General features: G+C 39.2%; 2 protein-coding genes across 9 annotated transcripts; one reads left to right on the top strand and one right to left on the bottom strand.

The window, feature by feature from the left end:
* Positions 1-478: 478 nt before the first annotated feature.
* Positions 479-15910, top strand: LOC105283136 (oxidative stress-induced growth inhibitor 2-like). 8 transcript variants are annotated; one of them, XR_003406372.1, is made up of 9 exons: positions 479-916; positions 1809-4285; positions 11149-11267; positions 11468-11922; positions 12204-12451; positions 12526-12782; positions 12951-13355; positions 13548-14666; positions 15772-15910. XR_003406372.1 is itself a non-coding variant. In XM_026968525.1 (9 exons), the coding sequence occupies exons 4-9, from the start codon at positions 11213-11215 to the stop codon at positions 13787-13789; spliced, it is 1662 nt and encodes a 553-aa protein (XP_026824326.1). In that variant the 5' UTR covers positions 479-916; positions 1809-3658; positions 3743-4285; positions 11149-11212; the 3' UTR covers positions 13790-15512. The 8 variants fall into 8 exon arrangements, 7 of the variants coding, with proteins under 7 accessions (XP_026824326.1, XP_026824327.1, XP_026824332.1 ...); XM_026968525.1 differs by lacking the exon at positions 15772-15910 and having other exon boundaries at positions 1809-3658; positions 3743-4285; positions 13548-15512; XM_026968526.1 differs by lacking the exon at positions 15772-15910 and having other exon boundaries at positions 1809-3658; positions 3740-4285; positions 13548-15512.
* On the bottom strand, positions 15744-18173 carry LOC105283137 (syntaxin-16). The gene is made up of 5 exons (XM_011345614.3): positions 17834-18173; positions 17521-17739; positions 17106-17313; positions 16772-17028; positions 15744-16612 (listed from the first exon to the last, which is right to left on the bottom strand). Exons 1-5 carry the CDS (start codon positions 17912-17914, stop codon positions 16409-16411), a joined length of 969 nt encoding a protein of 322 aa, XP_011343916.1. The 5' UTR covers positions 17915-18173; the 3' UTR covers positions 15744-16408.
* Between the last annotated feature and the right edge of the window lie 730 nt (positions 18174-18903).

Raw genomic sequence — 18903 nt, 5'->3', positions numbered from 1 at the left:
AAACTTCACTTTTTGATAGTAAAATACGGACTTTTGATGGAAAGTTCTAAATCAGGTTATACAAGATCAAAACACTACTTACAAAACGGTGATTCTAGGTTGGGCTCGACAGTAGACGCTCGCTATTCGGCTGACGGTCATTATCCTTGACGAGCAACTACTCTCCTCTTCTCATAGCAGCGATAATTCATTCGATAATTATGATGCGTTATTAAATAATTAACTAATCGAGTTCGAGATGCTCGCAAAAGCCGTTCAAGCAAAGTTTTCTAGGATCGAAATTTAATAGATTTATCATCACCCGTTACAAAAGCGGCTAACCCCGCGTTAAAATTTTACCCACAACTGAGCAATAATCGAGTGATCGAATTCACCGGCAGATGTCGATAGGCGCGCGAAAGCGCCGCGCGTTGACGCGGGCGGCACGCGCGGCTAACTTCGCGCTGGATCGGACGGCGCGCACGCGGTCGGGGGCGAAACGTGACTCGCGGTGTGAACAGCGAGAGGAGAAAAATCGATGGCTGGGGCGAGGTGTGTCTGCGACGACGGTCTCGAGCGAGTCTAGACGCATCCATCTGCCGCAAGAACGAGGACCGCACCTCGGGGTTGCGACGGTCGCGCAATTTCGCAAAGGGGGCAGGTCGGATCACGGTTTCGCGGCCGACGCTGACGTGCGTTTGCGATTGTCGCGCGCGCGATCCACCGGGGCGGTGTGCACCTCGCGAAGCGCCTCGTCGCGAGCGATCGGCCGTCTCCCTCGCCACACGATGCCCGAGAACGCGAGCGTCCATCGGCGACTCGGCGATCGCACCGAACGCGTCCGCGATACGAACGTTCAGCAGCACCCTCGCGCGTCGCATCGGATCAGGGTCTGCAATCCGGACTAGACGCGATGACGACGTGCTGGATACACCAGGTAACCTCTTACACGATTAGTCAAAAGCTTCTTTCGATATTTTCTTTGATAAGTTATTAGCGATAATTGATTGTACCTATTGCAATCATTAGTAAGAATAGAATGATTGGTTATCACAAATGAAGAAGAATTACTTGCTTCAATGCTAGAGGGGTGAGAGGGATGAAAAAATCATAATGGGGTACAATGCGATAATGAAAAGATTCTTTTTCTTCCACGGCTGCAGAAAATTACGCGTTGTTGCGTAATTCGATAGAATATTTTAAACGGAGTATTTAAATCTCAGGTAACACGAGCGTTTCTGTGACAGTGAATCCCCATTCTCGCGTAATCCGATACCGCGAGACGCGAGCCTGATGCGATTATCGCCGTACATTAATTTTCAACTTGGCAATTGTATTACGCATAGATTGTATTCCTATTTATTCGCACCTGCGAATATGCAATTTGTGGATAAGACGCGAGATTCCGAATTTTGTGAAACCTCTATGAAGTTTATGTACTTGAAATTGCAATGCAATTAAGTAAAAAATTGTATCTTTTCTTTTGTTTGTGCACGATATCTCCAATTTCTTGTTTATTTCTCGTTTCTCGAAGTCCATTAATTTTCCTTGTGATTTCATACGTTTCTGCGATTATGCTCATTAATAAGTGCTAGCTTGATGTAGCTGTAATCGCATTTTAACATGCAATTGTATCGCGAGATTGTCGAGCTGCGTGAAGAATAACAGCAGTATCATTTTGTATCTCTCCTTACATGAGCATATATATCTTATTTATATTTATCTATATTTTATATTTATATTTAATATATTATATTAACTTATATTTATGTATATCGTATTTAGTTTCATCAATGTAAGAATATCTTTCTCTTTCTTTTTTTTTATAGATTCCCGTATGCGCTCATAATTATAAAGAGAAATTTAATTTAAGGCTGGAAGACACGCGCACGTTTAAAATACGTCCGCTCGATAGTAATTGGGATGCTCTCTGCTACGCGTTGGAGCACGTATGTAGGCGCGGTTGTTCTAATTTTGGAACGCAGACGTCTTTTCCAATCTCCAAATTACGTTACATCATTTTTCACGAAATGCAAGTAAAGTAATCCACGTGCAAGTATTTCATCACATTATTATATGCGCAAGTGACTCTGTTCTCGTGAGTGAAATATTTACATATTAAATAAAGATGCTAAATTCGTTTAATTAGCATTTAAAGCTACGTATGTTAATGATCACAGTATTTTTGCGTGAATTAACGCTGCAGATAATTTTGTAACTATTAAATTGCTGCAATAAGCGCCGTTAATTCACAACGTTCCGCGTACATGGTGTATTATTTCCGCTTGAAAACTCTATTAATTCCATTTAAATTTCCAGTAATTCAACTAGATTAGTAATTCAGCGTTGCATTCAAGTTGTTCGAGCCCCCCGATCGACATTGTTTAATGACCAATAACCGACGTTAATGCCACAGCGTTACGTTTATCTTTCCGTCCACGAGAATTATGTGTTGTAGCTTTACGATTCGAGTGCCCGATAATTGGAGAACGTCAAATCGTTTGCTCCCCTGCTCCACATTAAACGGGATATTATTTATCGCCACTATAAAGTACATTTCCATTTGCGCGACATTGCGAAAAAATATTTACTGTAATTACGATGATAGCAATCACGTATTTCCTCTGTCTCTCATCTCTGTCTTCTATAAATTTGATAACTTACTCGTTAACGCTAGGGTGTACTTAATTATCATACTTGATGATCTTACGTTAGAATATATTTGGACGTACGACATGATGGAGAGATTGGTCTGATTCACACAAAGGGGCGAAGAGTAACTCGTTAATTTTAAGTAGTTTCTCTGTGAAATTCATATTACGCATAAATTTCATATTGCTCACGTTACGCAATATCGTATTGCTTTTCCATTCAGATAACTCGCTATCACAGTTTATTTTATCACATAAAAATGATATGAGAAATTCCATCAAATGGAACTTTCTATCAAATTAAAAAAAATTCTGCTCGTATATTTTTTATGTTTCGTCTCTCTTAATTTGTTACAGAATGACTTTAGAATAATTATGAAAAATCGGTTTTCTTTGTATATATGAGATTAAGTCTCTATCACATAAAGGAATATCGAACATGTCGGTGCAAAAACCACGCGTCTCTATCTCCAGTAAGATAACGCGTTTGTGCGTTTTAATGTCATAGCATGATTGTCGAGAAATCGGTGTACTTTCCTTGAAAGAGCGTTTGAAAAATTAATTTTGAAACTTCGAGAACGGAAATAGAGTTCGCGGAGTCTCGTTCTTAAGTTACCTCCAATTAGAGTCGCTCTAAGAGTATTCTAATTTCAGGCCCTGATTACCAGGGCATTCAGCATCGAAAACTCAAAGAGTTGCATCGAGCGGACTTCTTTCTATTTAGACATTGTGGAAAAAATGGGGTGTACGAGGGAGAGGCTATTTAGCTTCGCGCCGTGCCCCGGCTATCTTTTTATTGATGTCATACAAGTAGCGTGGATCGATAAGAACGAGCTGTGCATGTAAATGTGATGTAGAAAAGATATTCGCGCGATGTAACGCTGCAACTTGACTGGAATGCGACCGGCACAGAGAAGTACGTCGCAATAAGTTCTTTTCCGGACGAGGATAACTAATGTGCCGGTCAGAATATGGAACATAACTCTTCCCACGTCACATTCTGAAATCATATCTTAAGAAATGAGAAGGTATTCCTTTTTCTATTATCTACCATGAGTTGTCCGGTAATTATTTTTAAGCGCAAATAACCATTATCTGTTACTGTCCAGCAGAACGTAAGAAGTTACGAAAGCAAAAACGAGTTTGCGCTTATGCAATTACGCATTTGCCAGCGCATTTGTCTCAGATTCGCAAAGTGCACGATTAATCATCGGCGAAAAGTGATCGTCGTCTCTCCATCCCTGCGTTCCATCACTTCTATCGCGCAGAATGCAGGACATCGGCTGCGGACGGTTAATTACCGCCATCCGCAACTTTGCTGCATCATTCGAGCGTATCCGAGTCATATGAGAGGCATTGATACATCTCGCGGTAAGAAAGCCGCTGCTGAAATTGCCATTCATCGCGCGGCCTTCGGATACGCGTCCACTTCCGCACAAAATACGACCACGCGCCGCGTGCACGCTTCAGTACGACGCCGACCGTCGCCGAGCGAGGAGCAGTGGTCCGTTTCGCGCGATCCGGAAACCGGTCGATCGACGAGGTTCGTGCACTCTGATAATTGGCCCTGGCGTTGATCTTGGTTCGTGTCGGCTTGTGGCGGAAAATAGAAGTCGGCACACAACAGTTCAGAGGTCCACCACGAGAGAAAGCAGGTGCGAATCACGCTATGATATTATGTGCTTGACTGCTTCTTCTATACCTCATTTCTGACATTTCACGATCAGTCGCTTCGCGGAGTTGCAATTTGCTCGTTCTATCGATCCGCAATTATGTCCTTCGGAATATTGAAGCGGATACAAAGTGACAGTCCGACTGGCAGTTGAAATATAAAAGGGAAATAGCAGAAGTGCCCTGCGCGCGAAACTTGGTAAGAAACTTCGTTAAAATTCGCGCGACGCGACTATTTCGTTGCTGTCAGACTACCGAAGATTCTTTGAAGAGTCTGAATGACATTCTTTAAATACACTGGTCTCGTCTGTAAGTAAAAGAAAAATAATTTATTTTATTTTATTTCAATGAAAGAATTTTGCGAAAGAATCGTGCTCTACAATTCTCTGCAATACAATAGAGCTTTAGATCTTTAGATCTATTGTAAAAAAAAAGGTCAAGGATATTACGTGTAAGGATGTACGTGCTTTTCTCTTATGCCGCATGTATATTTACTTCTGGCTTTTCCAGTTATTGTAATCACAGAAATTCGTGTGAAATATGAAGACAATAATGAGTCATCTGCGACATATTGCGCAGATATTATTTAGTATGATCAAATGCAATTCAGTAGATTAGGTAGTACCAGATTATTGTTATCAAATATACTTTTCTGATGAAATCGTTCGAAACGCCGCGCTCGCGCTATATTCCAGCCACGTGCGTTCTTCAGCGTAAAGCGTGGCTGATGTAAATGTCAGTGCATTGAATGGAATACACGACGGCGTTTATCCGTCAATTATCCACCTGGAAACTTCACCCTGGCAAGCTCTGTATGTGTTTCGTAAGAAGAAAATTTCATCTGGAAACGCGATGTAATCGATATTAATTAAACCTGCGGTCATTTACCTGCAGTAACGAGACATTAACAATCAAATGTAAAATTGGAAATGCGTGCTGCGTATCGTACAAATACATATTTATTAATCTTAATTTATTAATTTTAAGTTAAAATATCGATGTTTTAATAGTGTTGATAATATTGATAATGTTGATAATGAATTTAATGTTATCAAAAAAATTGTAATATTTCATATTTGTGTGTGGCAGTAGAATATTTGCAGAAACTAAACGCGTCACGTTAAATCTTCATCGCCATTTCCTCAGGATAGGCTTTTCTTAGAATTTCCGAACATTACGAAATTGTGTCTTATCTCATTATCGTAATCTCCGACTTGGCTTCGTGAGACATTACAGAAGCCAACGACCGATGGTATAAATTTACCACCTAGGTACTATAATTTTGGATGATCGCATTCGCATTTTGAGCTCGTTTGAAATTTTCCAAAATTCGACTTAAATAAGAAGTCTTTATTGAAAAATTAACATTGCGAATATTTTCGGAATGATTTACATTTCTTTCAGTAATCATTTCGTGATTTGGCTTTGTATCGAATCGTAGAAGTTTTTTCGAAATCATGATAGATGCAATATTTTATGCAATCTCAGGTGAGAACAAACGGTGACTTGCAAGAAAGCGTCGATACCAAGCTTATGTCGGTTCAGCGTGTCAGACTTCTGCGATCAAGTCGTAATAATCATTGAGTTATCGAAGTTTCTTTACTCTATATCTTAATTTATGCCAGTGATAAGAATAGAGCGATATGCACAATCAATAGTCTACAGTTGACAGCTGTTTAAGAAACGAGGTTTACATTCAGCTAAAGATACAAGATTTATTCTAAAAAAAATGTTGACATACTTTGCATCGATCAATCTTCCAAATTATTACGATCAGCACTTGTCAAATTATAAATAAATGCGATAAGTACAACGTTATTTATTATCAAATTTTATATTAAAAATTGTTAAAGTTCTTAATAATTATTTATCAGAGTAGAAAACATTTTAACTTTTTTAAAACTTATATATCGTACAGATAATAAGGGAACTACAAATTTGCGTGCCTGACATGTATTATTTCCCATTGAAGCATGAACTTGGATAACGCATTCGTTACATAGCAATACGGTGCGAATCGCGCTACGTCACGTTCCGAAATTACAGTGACACAGTTGATACAGTTCTTGCAACACAAAAGGCGAATGTAGCTACTATGTACATTACGTAACTATATCGATCTCGGTGGCAGAAGCGCGACTATGTACTCCATTCTGCGAGATTCTGCGAAGCAATTACATCTGCCATTGACCGAAATTCAAGACGACAAATTTTATGACTTATCTTCATGGAATTCTTGCGCTAAGATATCCTCGAATCTTTCCATTCTCAATGAACAACAAATTCGAGTTATCATAAAAAATGATAGCCTGCAGATAAGAAACGCGCAAGGATAAAATAGACGAACGTGATACTTCAATTTCTGTCGGGTATTCTATAATATTATCTAGCGATCACGAGAAATCGAAACGCAGATATTTAATCGGCGGTTCACCGGCCGCTTGACATTGTCGAACAAAACGGGGATGGCATCATAATTATAATTACACGCAAGTGGAGTATTTAAGCGTCCATTCGGCCGGTTAATGAACGTAATGACTCTATAACGCCACCGATTATTGTGTCGCGAGCGAGTTTGTATAAGTTAACCCGTAATAACGCGGGTTAAATACCGAGATAATTGATGCGCCGTATAAGAGCAGCGGTTGCCGTCGCTCGTATTTTACCGAATCGCCTCACGAAATTGATTAATATTCGTCTGTGGCGTATATCTTGCAAGCGATCAACAATGTTGGATCTCTCGGGCATGCGTTTTTATCGAAATCTTTTTTGCATGTTGGTATTTATTATCGCCACGTTTTCTTCTTGAAATAATCAGAATCAGCTATCGCATTTTTATATTTGTCGTTACATGATAGATAATTGTATAGTTGCAAACTCATGTGTTGCAATTACGCTCGATACGTTTCGCAAGGAAATTACGGAAACTGTTTTTTATTAATGATTTGCAGTTGACGAAAGACTTATTAGAAGTCAAGGAATGAGTAATTAGTCACCGCAACAGCAAAGTCGATGATATATTTGAAGATATATTAATATATGAACTATGAAGATATATTTGAACTATCACTTTTTCTTAGATACTTAAATTATTTAAAAGTCAACAAAGCAGCCACGATAATGAATGATCTTACCTCACGTAGTTACGTTGGCGCATCATTAATCTTACCTATCGTTTTCTTTATTCCAACTTTATTCCAATCATTCATCGTGTTAGGAAAGTACGTTGAAGGCTGCGTATCGTCTTTCGTTAAGGTCGCCTCTGACGTCGTTAGACGCCGAATTGTACAGCCAAATATTCTCAGACGAGTCTAACAACTTAGAATCTCCAAAGCGAGATTTAAGATTTAAATCTCGAGATTTCAAATCGAAGAGTAAGATATCCCGAAATAGCTTCTTAACTCAGAAGGCCAGAGAGCGAATATAAATTTCTAGAGCCTCTAAAAATTACCTAATAGACGTCTTACATGAAACAGCGAGAGAAAAAAAGGACTGAGATTGTATCGTTAGCTATCTCATTGTTGAAAAATCACAGACCAGCACTCGAGGAAGATTCTGAGAGCTACGAGGTTTCCGATTAGTCGACGAGTAGCTCTAATAACTTGGGAGAGGAGTATGTGATCAAAAGTTACCTGACGAAGTATATCCAACTTCGTGGCTGACTCATCCCAAGTTAGATCGTCGGACCGCTCAACCAAGCTTTCCTTTATTTTGTTCCTTTGGAATTCAACACGAGAGAAAAAGAGAAACAGAAACAGAACGAAGGGAAGAAATAGAGAGAGAGAAGGATAGGCTGGTAGGTATAGGATGATACGATCAGTAGACCGGTATGCTGTATTATGCGTATTCATTTTTGCACAGTAAAGAAGCTTCTTAAAGAAGAAGCAACATTCAGCTCTGATAAAATTCGTCCAGGCGGTTAGGATCTTTCGTCGTGAATCTCTGATTAAGAATAGAAGACGCCACGTGGAGCGCCGAAAGAGAATCCCTGTGGAACAGATATATAAATATATCCCCAAACGCTCGCACCTAAACCTTGTTAAACGACGTCGTAAAGACACGCCGACGACACTTACGTTATCCTACATGAGAATCATAATTACGTAATCACGTAATCGCGTTATATCTGATGTAACAAATTCGATGACTTTATATCAGCTGTGTGTGCGAAATCCTTATGAAATCATATTGTCTTTGAGATAGCACTTCAAGGTAGCACGCACTGATATTTATACAGCTTGCTTCCCATACTTAGTTTCGCGTATAGGTTTGGAGAACGCACGCGAGTAAAGTTTATATGAATAAGATGTCGGTTATGGGATACGTAGTTGAAGCACATCAGTGTAGAGATCCCGTAAAATGGTCGAGGATCGATATTTGTGTGGTTTAAGTTTTCATATTTTTAGATATGAACGTATGATTAAAATATAAAATTTCAACGAATTTCATTCGTTTCTTTGTACAAACACAGCACAACTAAATACGTCGCGCAAATCGTGAGCAATTAATTCCAATGAGACATCGTTTCGTATTTATATACATCTTATAAAAAGAGGCATTCAGGTGACTATCGATTTGGCTCGCGATCGTTAATATGTAGAGCATCCTTACATCTTTCGCGGTCTTTACAGACTTTGGAGAGTTCTTTCACATTACAGGTTCTATTCCACGTGCTTATCCAATTTCGGTATTCAAATAATAAATGGTAATTGCGAAGAGACAGATGTTTACCCAGAAAAATATTCACGTGCTTACTTCTGCGTCGTTACTACGGTGATTTTATCGAATTTGACGTGACGAACTTTCTGTCTATTTAATAACGATAGAACTGATGAGTACTGATATATACAACAAATAATATTAATTTCCAAGTATTTATTATATATCACCGATGTATGCGGGAGATAATATTAATCTGCAGATATGTGTCATGTATTATGAGTACTCGAAATTCTCCTAAGCAAATTATCAGATATTGCCATAAATGTTTACAATTATAGATGGTATCGATTACCTTTATTATGGGCAATGATAATCTTTTTTTAATGTACAACTTGTGTGTGTGATATTTCGTTTCCATGCAGGAATAAATGATATTGTCGCTGTCCATCGATCCAGTTCCCCACGTGAGATATGACGATACGGTAAAACTGCCTGACACACAAGAACCGTATAAACTGATCATGAATATTTGCGCACCCCGCGAATAATGGCTCATTGTCAGCTAAGGAATTCTCCCACAGCTTAGCCATTGTCAACCATGTCGATCGATATCGATAGGTCGCACCCGCAGTGACCATGGAAGGAAGGCCGTTTGGCTTCCGTTAAATTTCTCGCAAGATAAGATTTCTTCACGTTCGCTCCCCCGGGAAATTGCCGAAGGCTCATAGCTTCTTTTTCCTCGACGAAAGAATTTATGTGAACTTCATGAGCAAACGCAATGGTATCCAACACGTGTTCCTTAATTCTGTCGTGCACACAATCAACGATTCTGTCCTCATTTTCCAATTTTTCCTCTCAAAATTTTTTTACTTCGACAGAATTCTCGTTTCAGAAGAAAGATTCATCCTGCTTATTGTAGATCGTCTTTTATATAGGAAAAGATCCTTGTTTCCTTTTTGTCTGGACGATCCTCGTGAATATGATATTGCTTCTCTCCGCCGACATTCTTCATATATCTAATGTTGCTATTTTTAAATATTGCGGGGGAAATGAACTGTGATTACGTATTAATGGGATGTTTCCTTCGAAGCAGAATATTTTGTGCAGAAACGACAAATAATGACTGGGATTGGAGCGATGCACAAGTCGATCCGATCATGCATACACAATGTATGCCATTAACTCTGCTGTTTTCAACAACGCTTCCTACGCTTTCATGCGACAGATTGACAAAATTTAATCTTTATTTTAGCGTTATTTTTTTATTTCTTAATTAATTTTTATTCTATCTCTATTTTATTGCATCTCATTAATAATATCTATTTATTTATATACTTACATAAATTCTTTATTTTTGAGAAGCTTCTCTTTCCTTATTCAGTTCTCGAATAATTAAATCATTTGTAATAACTGATCAGGAAGGTTTACCGGATCTGTGTCACGGTAATTGTATCGAATGGACCGGTTGAACGTTAGAGAGCAGGAAACACATTGCGTGCGAAGGCCGAGAACGAAGGTTGACTTTTACTTTTTAATGAATGGCTTGCCCGTTAATCTTCGATATCTCGCACTCCCGACGATCATAATGATCGAAGTAACGCTTGCGATTGACGCATTCCGAACGGCTCACAAATTATTTATTATAACGATATCCATACATAAATCTTAGTGGAGATTATAACATTATTTATTATGACTTTACATTCATACAAATCGCAATGTCATCCAAAAAGAAGAAGCAGCGCAGTTTATCTTATCAACTTTTTACGCGTGTAACAATTGAGAGAGAAACTGACATGCGGAAAATCTTCCTATCGTCTATCCTTTTCTCTCTATTAACATACCTTCATATAGTTGAAAATGTGTAGAATATTTCTTTAAAATTTCCTTTAAAAGTTATTACTCCCATTTCTTGCTGTTTCATTATATATTTATATGAAGTTATATAATTATCAACATACGGGAAAAAATTCACGCCGCATTAATGCGTTGAAATTTTCCTCACGATTGCAGAGATTGCATGCAGCAATGAGGAAAATAATAGGTGTAATTATCTCGTTTCTTTGAAATTTTGTACCGAATCTCGCAAAATGACTACTATTAACATACATATGAAGTACACGATGCGCAATCGTGTTTTTTGCAAAATAAGTAATCGCTGGTTATGCAATTCTTTTTTTTTCAGTGCTCGAGCTCGCGTGAGTTACGAGTGAATCTGTTCACGCGGACGTCGAACACACGAAAGAAAGATGCAGAACGGATTTACGGCTGACGATGTCATTTATAAGGATGTTGTTATCATAGGTAAATACCTCAAATCTTCTTTCAAGTTAAAAATAAGTTCATATATAACTCGGCTAATGAGAGTGATGCATGCAACTAGTACTGAAATATTATGCACATATATATTATGAAGAAATAATTTGCAAAATGTCGATTTGTCTGAATTTTTTGGAGGGTATCAAATTTTTCATTCATCGATTGATTCATTTATCAATCTCCAGGAAACGGACCCAGTGGAATATGTTTATCGTACATGCTGGCCGGAAACTGGCCTTACTACACCGGCGAGCCTCATCCTGTCGACGATATGCTGACGGCGCGATTGCGGTTCAGCACGACGAGGACCTGGAACGAGGACTGCGATGACGCGACGAATGACATGAACACCGACGCGACCACCAACAACCGGCGTAAATGCTGCAAACCCGGCAGGATGCAGGGAGATGGATTGGCGCGTAGCACGCGCTACAAACTTGAATCTCTCTCCTCTGGCATCGAGGGCAGAGGTGGTGGTCGGCCCTTGGCACTCCTGATGGACCAGCTGCATCATCCATCCGTCGACACCGGTCTGGACGTGACCTCGCTCCTCTACTGGAGGTCCGCTGACGAGCATCCCGATCACAAAATCGTGGACCATGTCGTTCTCGGCAAAGGTCAACCTGGCGGCGCTTGGCAGGTAAATGCCTTGGCGAATGATATTTTCAGTTGTAATCGATTCTCCCCTGCGGAATGGAAATGAATCGTGATGCGTTAAAAATGCTAACAAAACATACATGACGATGTAAAGTATGAATAAATTTACATCGACATCAAAATTCGGAAGGATGTTATGTGTGTAACATAATATTTAAATTTTACCTTATAAAAATATTAAAATTTTTAACGAAAATTTATCTTTGCTGCGAAGAAAGTTCCTTTTGCGAATATTTGATTTTAATGTATTACGATTATTTCTAGTCTATGGATCCCAATGTGCTGACTATCAGTCTAAGCCGATGGATGTCTCTTCCTGACTTCGATTTGAGACACTGGGAAAAACTCATCGAGGCCGAGAAACTACAAAAGTCGATCTTAGCATCGGAGAAAGATATGTATACGCGGCAGGAAAAGTCGAGCAAGAAGTCCAGTCGGATCTCCATGGGCACCGTAGCTGCTTATTACAAAGACTACGTACGCAGGAAAAATTTGGAACGATACTTCCGTTGGTACGTCTTTTAAAATATAACTCACGATACAATCCATTATTGAATGCAAATGTTTACGAAGTTATTCGTTGCAGCGGGACCACAGTTACTTCAGTGAGGTCGGACACGGACTCGCCCGATAGTAAGGGTGGCTACAACTGGATCGTGAATGGATACGAGAACAAAAGCAAGAAGCGATTTCGATATCGGTGCAAGCGGGTGGTCCTCGCGACCGGCACGACCGATTTGGTGAATCATCTGGGCGTTCCGGGAGAGAAGACGCATCTCGATTGGGTGACGCATGACCTCGTCGACCTCGAGACTCACTTGGAACGTCTGGCCGGCAAACGCAGTACGTGAATAATACGCATGATTGTACAGAGTAGAAGAAGAGAAGATAATTGTTTGATTTGGCACTTTCTAGCAATTTATCTCTCGCCTTATATAACTGACTCGTTTATCCGCGATGTTACACAATTCGTTTTTCAATTTCTTCTCATTCGTTCTCATTGATCCGCAGGCAAGGACTCGGTCGACGAACAAAAGCCCGTGTTAATAGTAGGAGCCGGTCTGAGCGCGGCTGACGCGATTATGGCCGCGCGTTTCCGAGGCATATCTGTGCTGCACGCGTTCCGCAATTCGTCGAGCGAATGGGGCAAGGAAACCGCCGAGAGGATAATTACCAGTTACGACCGACTGCAATGGCTGCCGAATTCCATATACCCGGAATACCATAAAGTGTACGAGATGATGGCCGACGGAGGTACAAATTATTCTTTGTACAAATCGCTGGCAGGATATACGGTTGTCAGTCTGAACGAGGATCGCAAGAACGAGAACATGAGCGGAAAGAAGACAGCCACTCTTTCTGCTCCGAATGGCGAACTCCATACGTTTGAGGTGTCCGCCGTGGCTATTCTTATCGGTAAGCGTAATACCGATACTTTCTTAAAAATTCAGATCATGATTTATTAAACTATAAAATATAAAATATTATTAAATCCAGGAATACATCGAGAAGATACAATAGAGTCTAATAGCTTCTCTACTTTCCTTAGGTTCAGCAATCTTTCATTTTGTTATCGCAAAGAATTAATGATTGCATAATTTATTTTAGGATACAAGCCGGATCTGTCATATTTGGAAGGTGGCGGCTTGGGACTGGGTAAATTCGCGGACAAGTTGATCGACAGCAAGTCAAATCCAATTGAGATCGACGATTTCACGTATGAAGTGATGAAATCGCCGACGAAGGGGCTTTACGCGCTCGGGCCTCTAGTAGGTGACAACTTCGTCCGCTTCGTTCTGGGCGGTGCGTTTGGAATCCTGGCGCACATCCTGTGTACTATGAACACCTGAGGTATCTGACATTCACTCGCGCGAACCGATCGTGTCTTAACAAAATTGTTTTATACATATACATGTAGACAATATATATATCTCGGCATGTACATTAGCAATGAGATCGTGTGGGTCTTACTGCTCAACTCGTACAAGCACTGAAAGACAACTCTGCTCAGTCTTTCACGCTTTTACGAAGAGAATCACTAGGCAAATCAATTTCTATACACTGTTAAAATTATTTTTATATTCTTTTTCACATTGTCACACTGTGCAAGGAGACGATCGGCTTTTATTGTACATAATTAATTATTTCGCCGAGATACTGTTCAGTGAAGTAAACCGTGATAAAGAGAGAATTTTTGTGCGATATAGAAATATCATAATTCTAGATCTGTTTGCGTTCGTTAACATTCCACTTGGCAAAGAAATTATTTATAGGATTTACAGTAACAATTTACATAATTTAACGTCTGAAAATGCATTTGTCATCGGTTAAATATGAATCCATCCCTTTGTACAAATGCCACACCTTTGTAGAAAATGTACATATAAACAATCAACAATTTCTAATAACGAGTTTCGTTACAGTAACAGTATCTGCAAAAATATACAACGAAACTCTTAACATAAATTCTGTTACTCAATTCAAACTTACGTTGCCTTTTTGTGATTGACTTAATTGTTCTTTACGCGCGTCTATTTATATACGGATTACAGCAATATTAATTATATTTATTTTCGTGGGACTTAGGATCCATATTTGTATATATATTCTATTACAGAAGCGCCGAACACAGTTATAATAATTTAACAGAGAGCATTTCTATATTTCATATTATTTTCTAACAATTGCGGAAGAAAAGTATCACGAGATGAATCCAGTGATTGCAAGGTATTAATTTTTATGTAGTATTTTTAGTCCGCTGTATAATATACCTCTACATCTTAATGATAAACTGTGATTACTTAGTAGAATCTAGTGACGTAATAGTAAGCTCTACTATATTAATGCAATTTGCTGTAAATCAGTGATATTGCCTTTTAAGTACAAAAAATGTTTTCATAATACTTGATTTTTATTGTTACTTAATAGCGTTTATTTTATACTTCGGTTTTACAAGCTGCACGCCTTATTGTTTATGCGAATTCGTTTATAATTTGCAGTATATATAATCTACATTATGCAAGTTCATTTGATTTTAACAGTACGTTAGAGGAGGCAAAATCTTTATTATTAATTTTTGATGATTGATTTTTTTGTCTTTATTATATTTTAAGTATAAATCTTCAATCTTGATTGAGGTATCTCATGCGGGAAATATTCTTTTGTCATATCAAATTACATCATGTGAACTTGCATGGCGAGTTAATACGTACTGTAATAGTAAGCCTAATGTATTTAATAGATAATGTTACAACGCAAGTTTGATATTAGCAAGGAAGCGATAAATACTGTACAATGTACAAGAGGACATTAGAATTTATCGATTTATAGCATAACATAGCAACACGCGTATGAGATTTTTAGAAGTTTTATTGGTACGAAAGTTGAGAGAGAGATATATATATATATATATATATATACACATATATATTGATATTAGTTAGGACAATGGTGGAAATGAAGCGTACGTACGAATATAACAAAAATACTTAACATGCAATCTGTGATAAGCGGTGCAATGTTCAAGAAGTAATGAGATAGAAGAGACTTTAAATAAAATAATTCTTGAGCACATGTTTGCAGTTGTAGATATATATACTTGATGATAAACCACGCCCACGCGCGATGAATAGAGTAGAGGATTACACATGACGAGCACATGTGTATGACATGTGTAATTAGTAAGCAGAGTGAATGTGAAGTTCTGGTTTCAAGAAAGAAATATATTTAACTTACGTATCACGTGTACGTGAATAACGAAATTTACTGTGTACATATAGGCAAGAAAATAAGCACACATCTTTCGATTATTACATTTTTTTTATTATTACAGAATGATCTCGTTTAACAATTGGATGTTCAGAACTGTATCTACATGGAGAAATGTTTTACAATACCAATATGAAAATTCGTATTGCAACATTTCTATCGTGATCAATATCATACAATGTAAATAAAAATAATTTATATAACTTTCTGCTATAAAAATATACAGAGTTAAGTGAGGTAAATAAATTATTCTGTTTGTTACAAATCTGTTATTTATGATTATTTTTAGTATATACGTTATAAGAATTAAGATGTTTGTGTGCGGCCGCCTAAATAAAATTGGACAAATTATGTTGCGAGCGATATCATTTTAAAATTGGCTTAGAGAACAAGATTATATATATATAACATTCATTAAAAAGATTAATGTCACATCGCGTACATTCATAGTTAAATATTTTCGTCAGCTTAATCTCCGTTATAATAGCTGAGTCAGGCATTTTGTCGTAATCTTATGATACACCGTTTTCGTGGTATAACATTTGAGAAAAATTGCACGTATCATTTTAAAAAATAGCTTGCCATTATTACAACAAGTTCTATAAAGACGTTTCATTTTGCGGAAACAGGATGATAAATACCAACAAGTTGAATCGACCGATATCTTTGCACAAATATTATATTAATAATAATAGATACTTCTACGTTATGATAAACAGGAAACTAAGCAAGATGATAGCAGCTGCAAGAACCACGATACAGTACAACTTTTTATTGGCCTTCTGATACGAGTCGGCTTTCTTCAATTGTTTGTAGCCCTCCTGTACTTGCACCTGAGTCTGCTCAATGTTATAATCGATTCGATCTAAGATAGTACCCTGGTCCTGCACCATTACTGCGAGATCCTGTTCACGACCAAAAAAGTCCAACGTTATCATGCTTTGTCATCTCATAACACGGAAAATTATGTAAGAACTGAAGCAAATGAGGAACACGAGTGTACGATTTATACATCTGGTTCCTTCGCATAACTATCACGAAGCATGATCTTACATACAACTTACCTTGAAAATATGTTTTAAGTCTGCTATGCTTTGAACTATACTTCCTATTTGCTCCTCCCTCTCCAACGCCAGTTTCATCCTCTCCTCGGGCTCTTCCAATTGCAACAAAACCGAGTCTTGTCTTTGCTCACTTTTCGACCAGGAATTTGCGCTCGCCTCATTCGAATCTGTCAACCAGGAGTCCATCGCTACGTTAGCCAAGAGGGACTGATCTTCTGTGAAAAACTGGTTGTTCCTCTCTTCCCTCGACTTCACCTCTGTAAAGAGTCAGTATGATAAAAATGCAGTTCGTCAAGGTATATTCTCAGGCATTCAGCTTTACTGAGAGACATACGTGTGAGGTAATGATTTTGTGCCGATCTGTATCGCAAGCCCAGCTCCTGCAGGGCAGTCGACAGAGCCATCACCGCACTGGCGGCCAGCCGACGTTCCGCGGGCTTGCTTTCGTGTCTGCCGGCTGATTTGATCGTTTGTACTTGTCTGTAACCATTGGAGAACGCGCGTCCGATCTCCCTCGTCAGCTGCTCCATTTGCCTCTCTTCCTGCGCAACGTCACAAAGTCTACTTGAAAACCCTGCATTACTGGCTTGAACTGACGATAAAGAATTTCACTTGGTGGGTACATTTTTCTACGGATTTCTACGGACATCTTTCTAAGATTCGCTGGTGGCACGGCGCTTCTAAGTCCAGCTAGCGACGTCACTTAACACATGACAAACGACGGATTACAGTCCCAGGAGCGCACAAACCTGAGACGTGTCGTCCAGGGTAGGCCTGGTCAGCTGCTTGGAATGCAGTTCGACCAGGCTGTCTATTTTCACTCGTAATCTGCTCAGGATATACTGTGTCTCCTCCAGGGCGTCCGCCCAGGCGGGTGGTGCACCGCTATCCGCATTCACACCCTTCAGCTCGACATTGTCGGAACCGCCAGAGTCCGATTCCACCAGTGCCACGCGGTCGGTAAGATTCTGAAAGAGCGGATCGAGCGATTTGTGTGAACGGTTACTGTGCAGACTGGAAAAGAGAGGCACAGTTTCACGGAGGCAGGTTATACGCACGCACCTGTTCCGCATAAATATGCCTGCTTTGTAGAGCATTATTTCGCATTAACACGAACGGCTCCGTCAGGTTTCTCGTGGCCATTTCTCAGCGGTTATCTCTCTCTCCTATCGCGACAAATGTACATAAACGGGGTGCTCCGCGATATCACACCATCATGCGCCGCGTCGTCGCAACGCACTGAATCAGCTGTCATCTGGAAACAGCTGATTAACCTGGCTTTGCCAACCTGCGTCGCTCTTGTATATATATTGTTTCAGATTTAACTGCGGAGGGCCTGCGCCTGTAAAATGATAATCCGCATTTCGAAGATGAGTGTCGGTTTATCATTCTGCAGGCGCTGACAAATCTGCTCGCAGCCTTGCTAGGTAAAATTTAGTTTCAAACACATCAGCTACGAGCCTCCACTGTCTTTGATTTGTGGCGGCATCTAAGGAGTACAAGGCAGAACTAGCCCGACCAATGAGAGGGCAGCACGAATACCGAGATGGAGAGCCTTGGGAGGAATCAGGGAACAAAGAGAAGCTAATTGCTCGCGCTATAAGTCACACGTGCATTAATTAATCAGTTCTAGTCTGTATTAAATAAAGTCAGCATCTTTATATATTTTCACCTAAACCGAAGTGTTTTAATAGTTCCTCGTGCGTTAAAACTGCCCTAAATGTAGCATAACAATCAAATAAATAATACGCTCGCTACAGATTGAAACGTGAGGCAGTGTTGTCCGGGTTTTTTCACGCATGCGCAGCGAACGTAGCATCACTGACATATATATATATATATATATATATACGGAAGTGTACCATTTTTATCACCCGTACATAGTTTTATAAACTTTTTGTAATTTCAGAAAAAATGTGTAATATGTGTGATATGTATATGTATACACACACACACACACATATATGTATATTTATATATACAATTACATATGTATATACGTCAGTGATGCTACGTTCGCTGCGTATGCGTGAAAAAACCCGGCCCGTCTCACACACTGACGTGAGGTAGTAGTGCGACACAAAAATTAGTCACACGCACATTTTATTATTTTCAACTAAATATGTCTTTAA

Source organism: Ooceraea biroi, chromosome 3 (assembly GCF_003672135.1).
Source record: "Ooceraea biroi isolate clonal line C1 chromosome 3, Obir_v5.4, whole genome shotgun sequence".
Classification (NCBI taxonomy): domain Eukaryota; kingdom Metazoa; phylum Arthropoda; class Insecta; order Hymenoptera; family Formicidae; genus Ooceraea; species Ooceraea biroi.
Note: the sequence above shows the minus strand (reverse complement) of the source record. Positions and strands in the feature narration are given on the sequence as shown.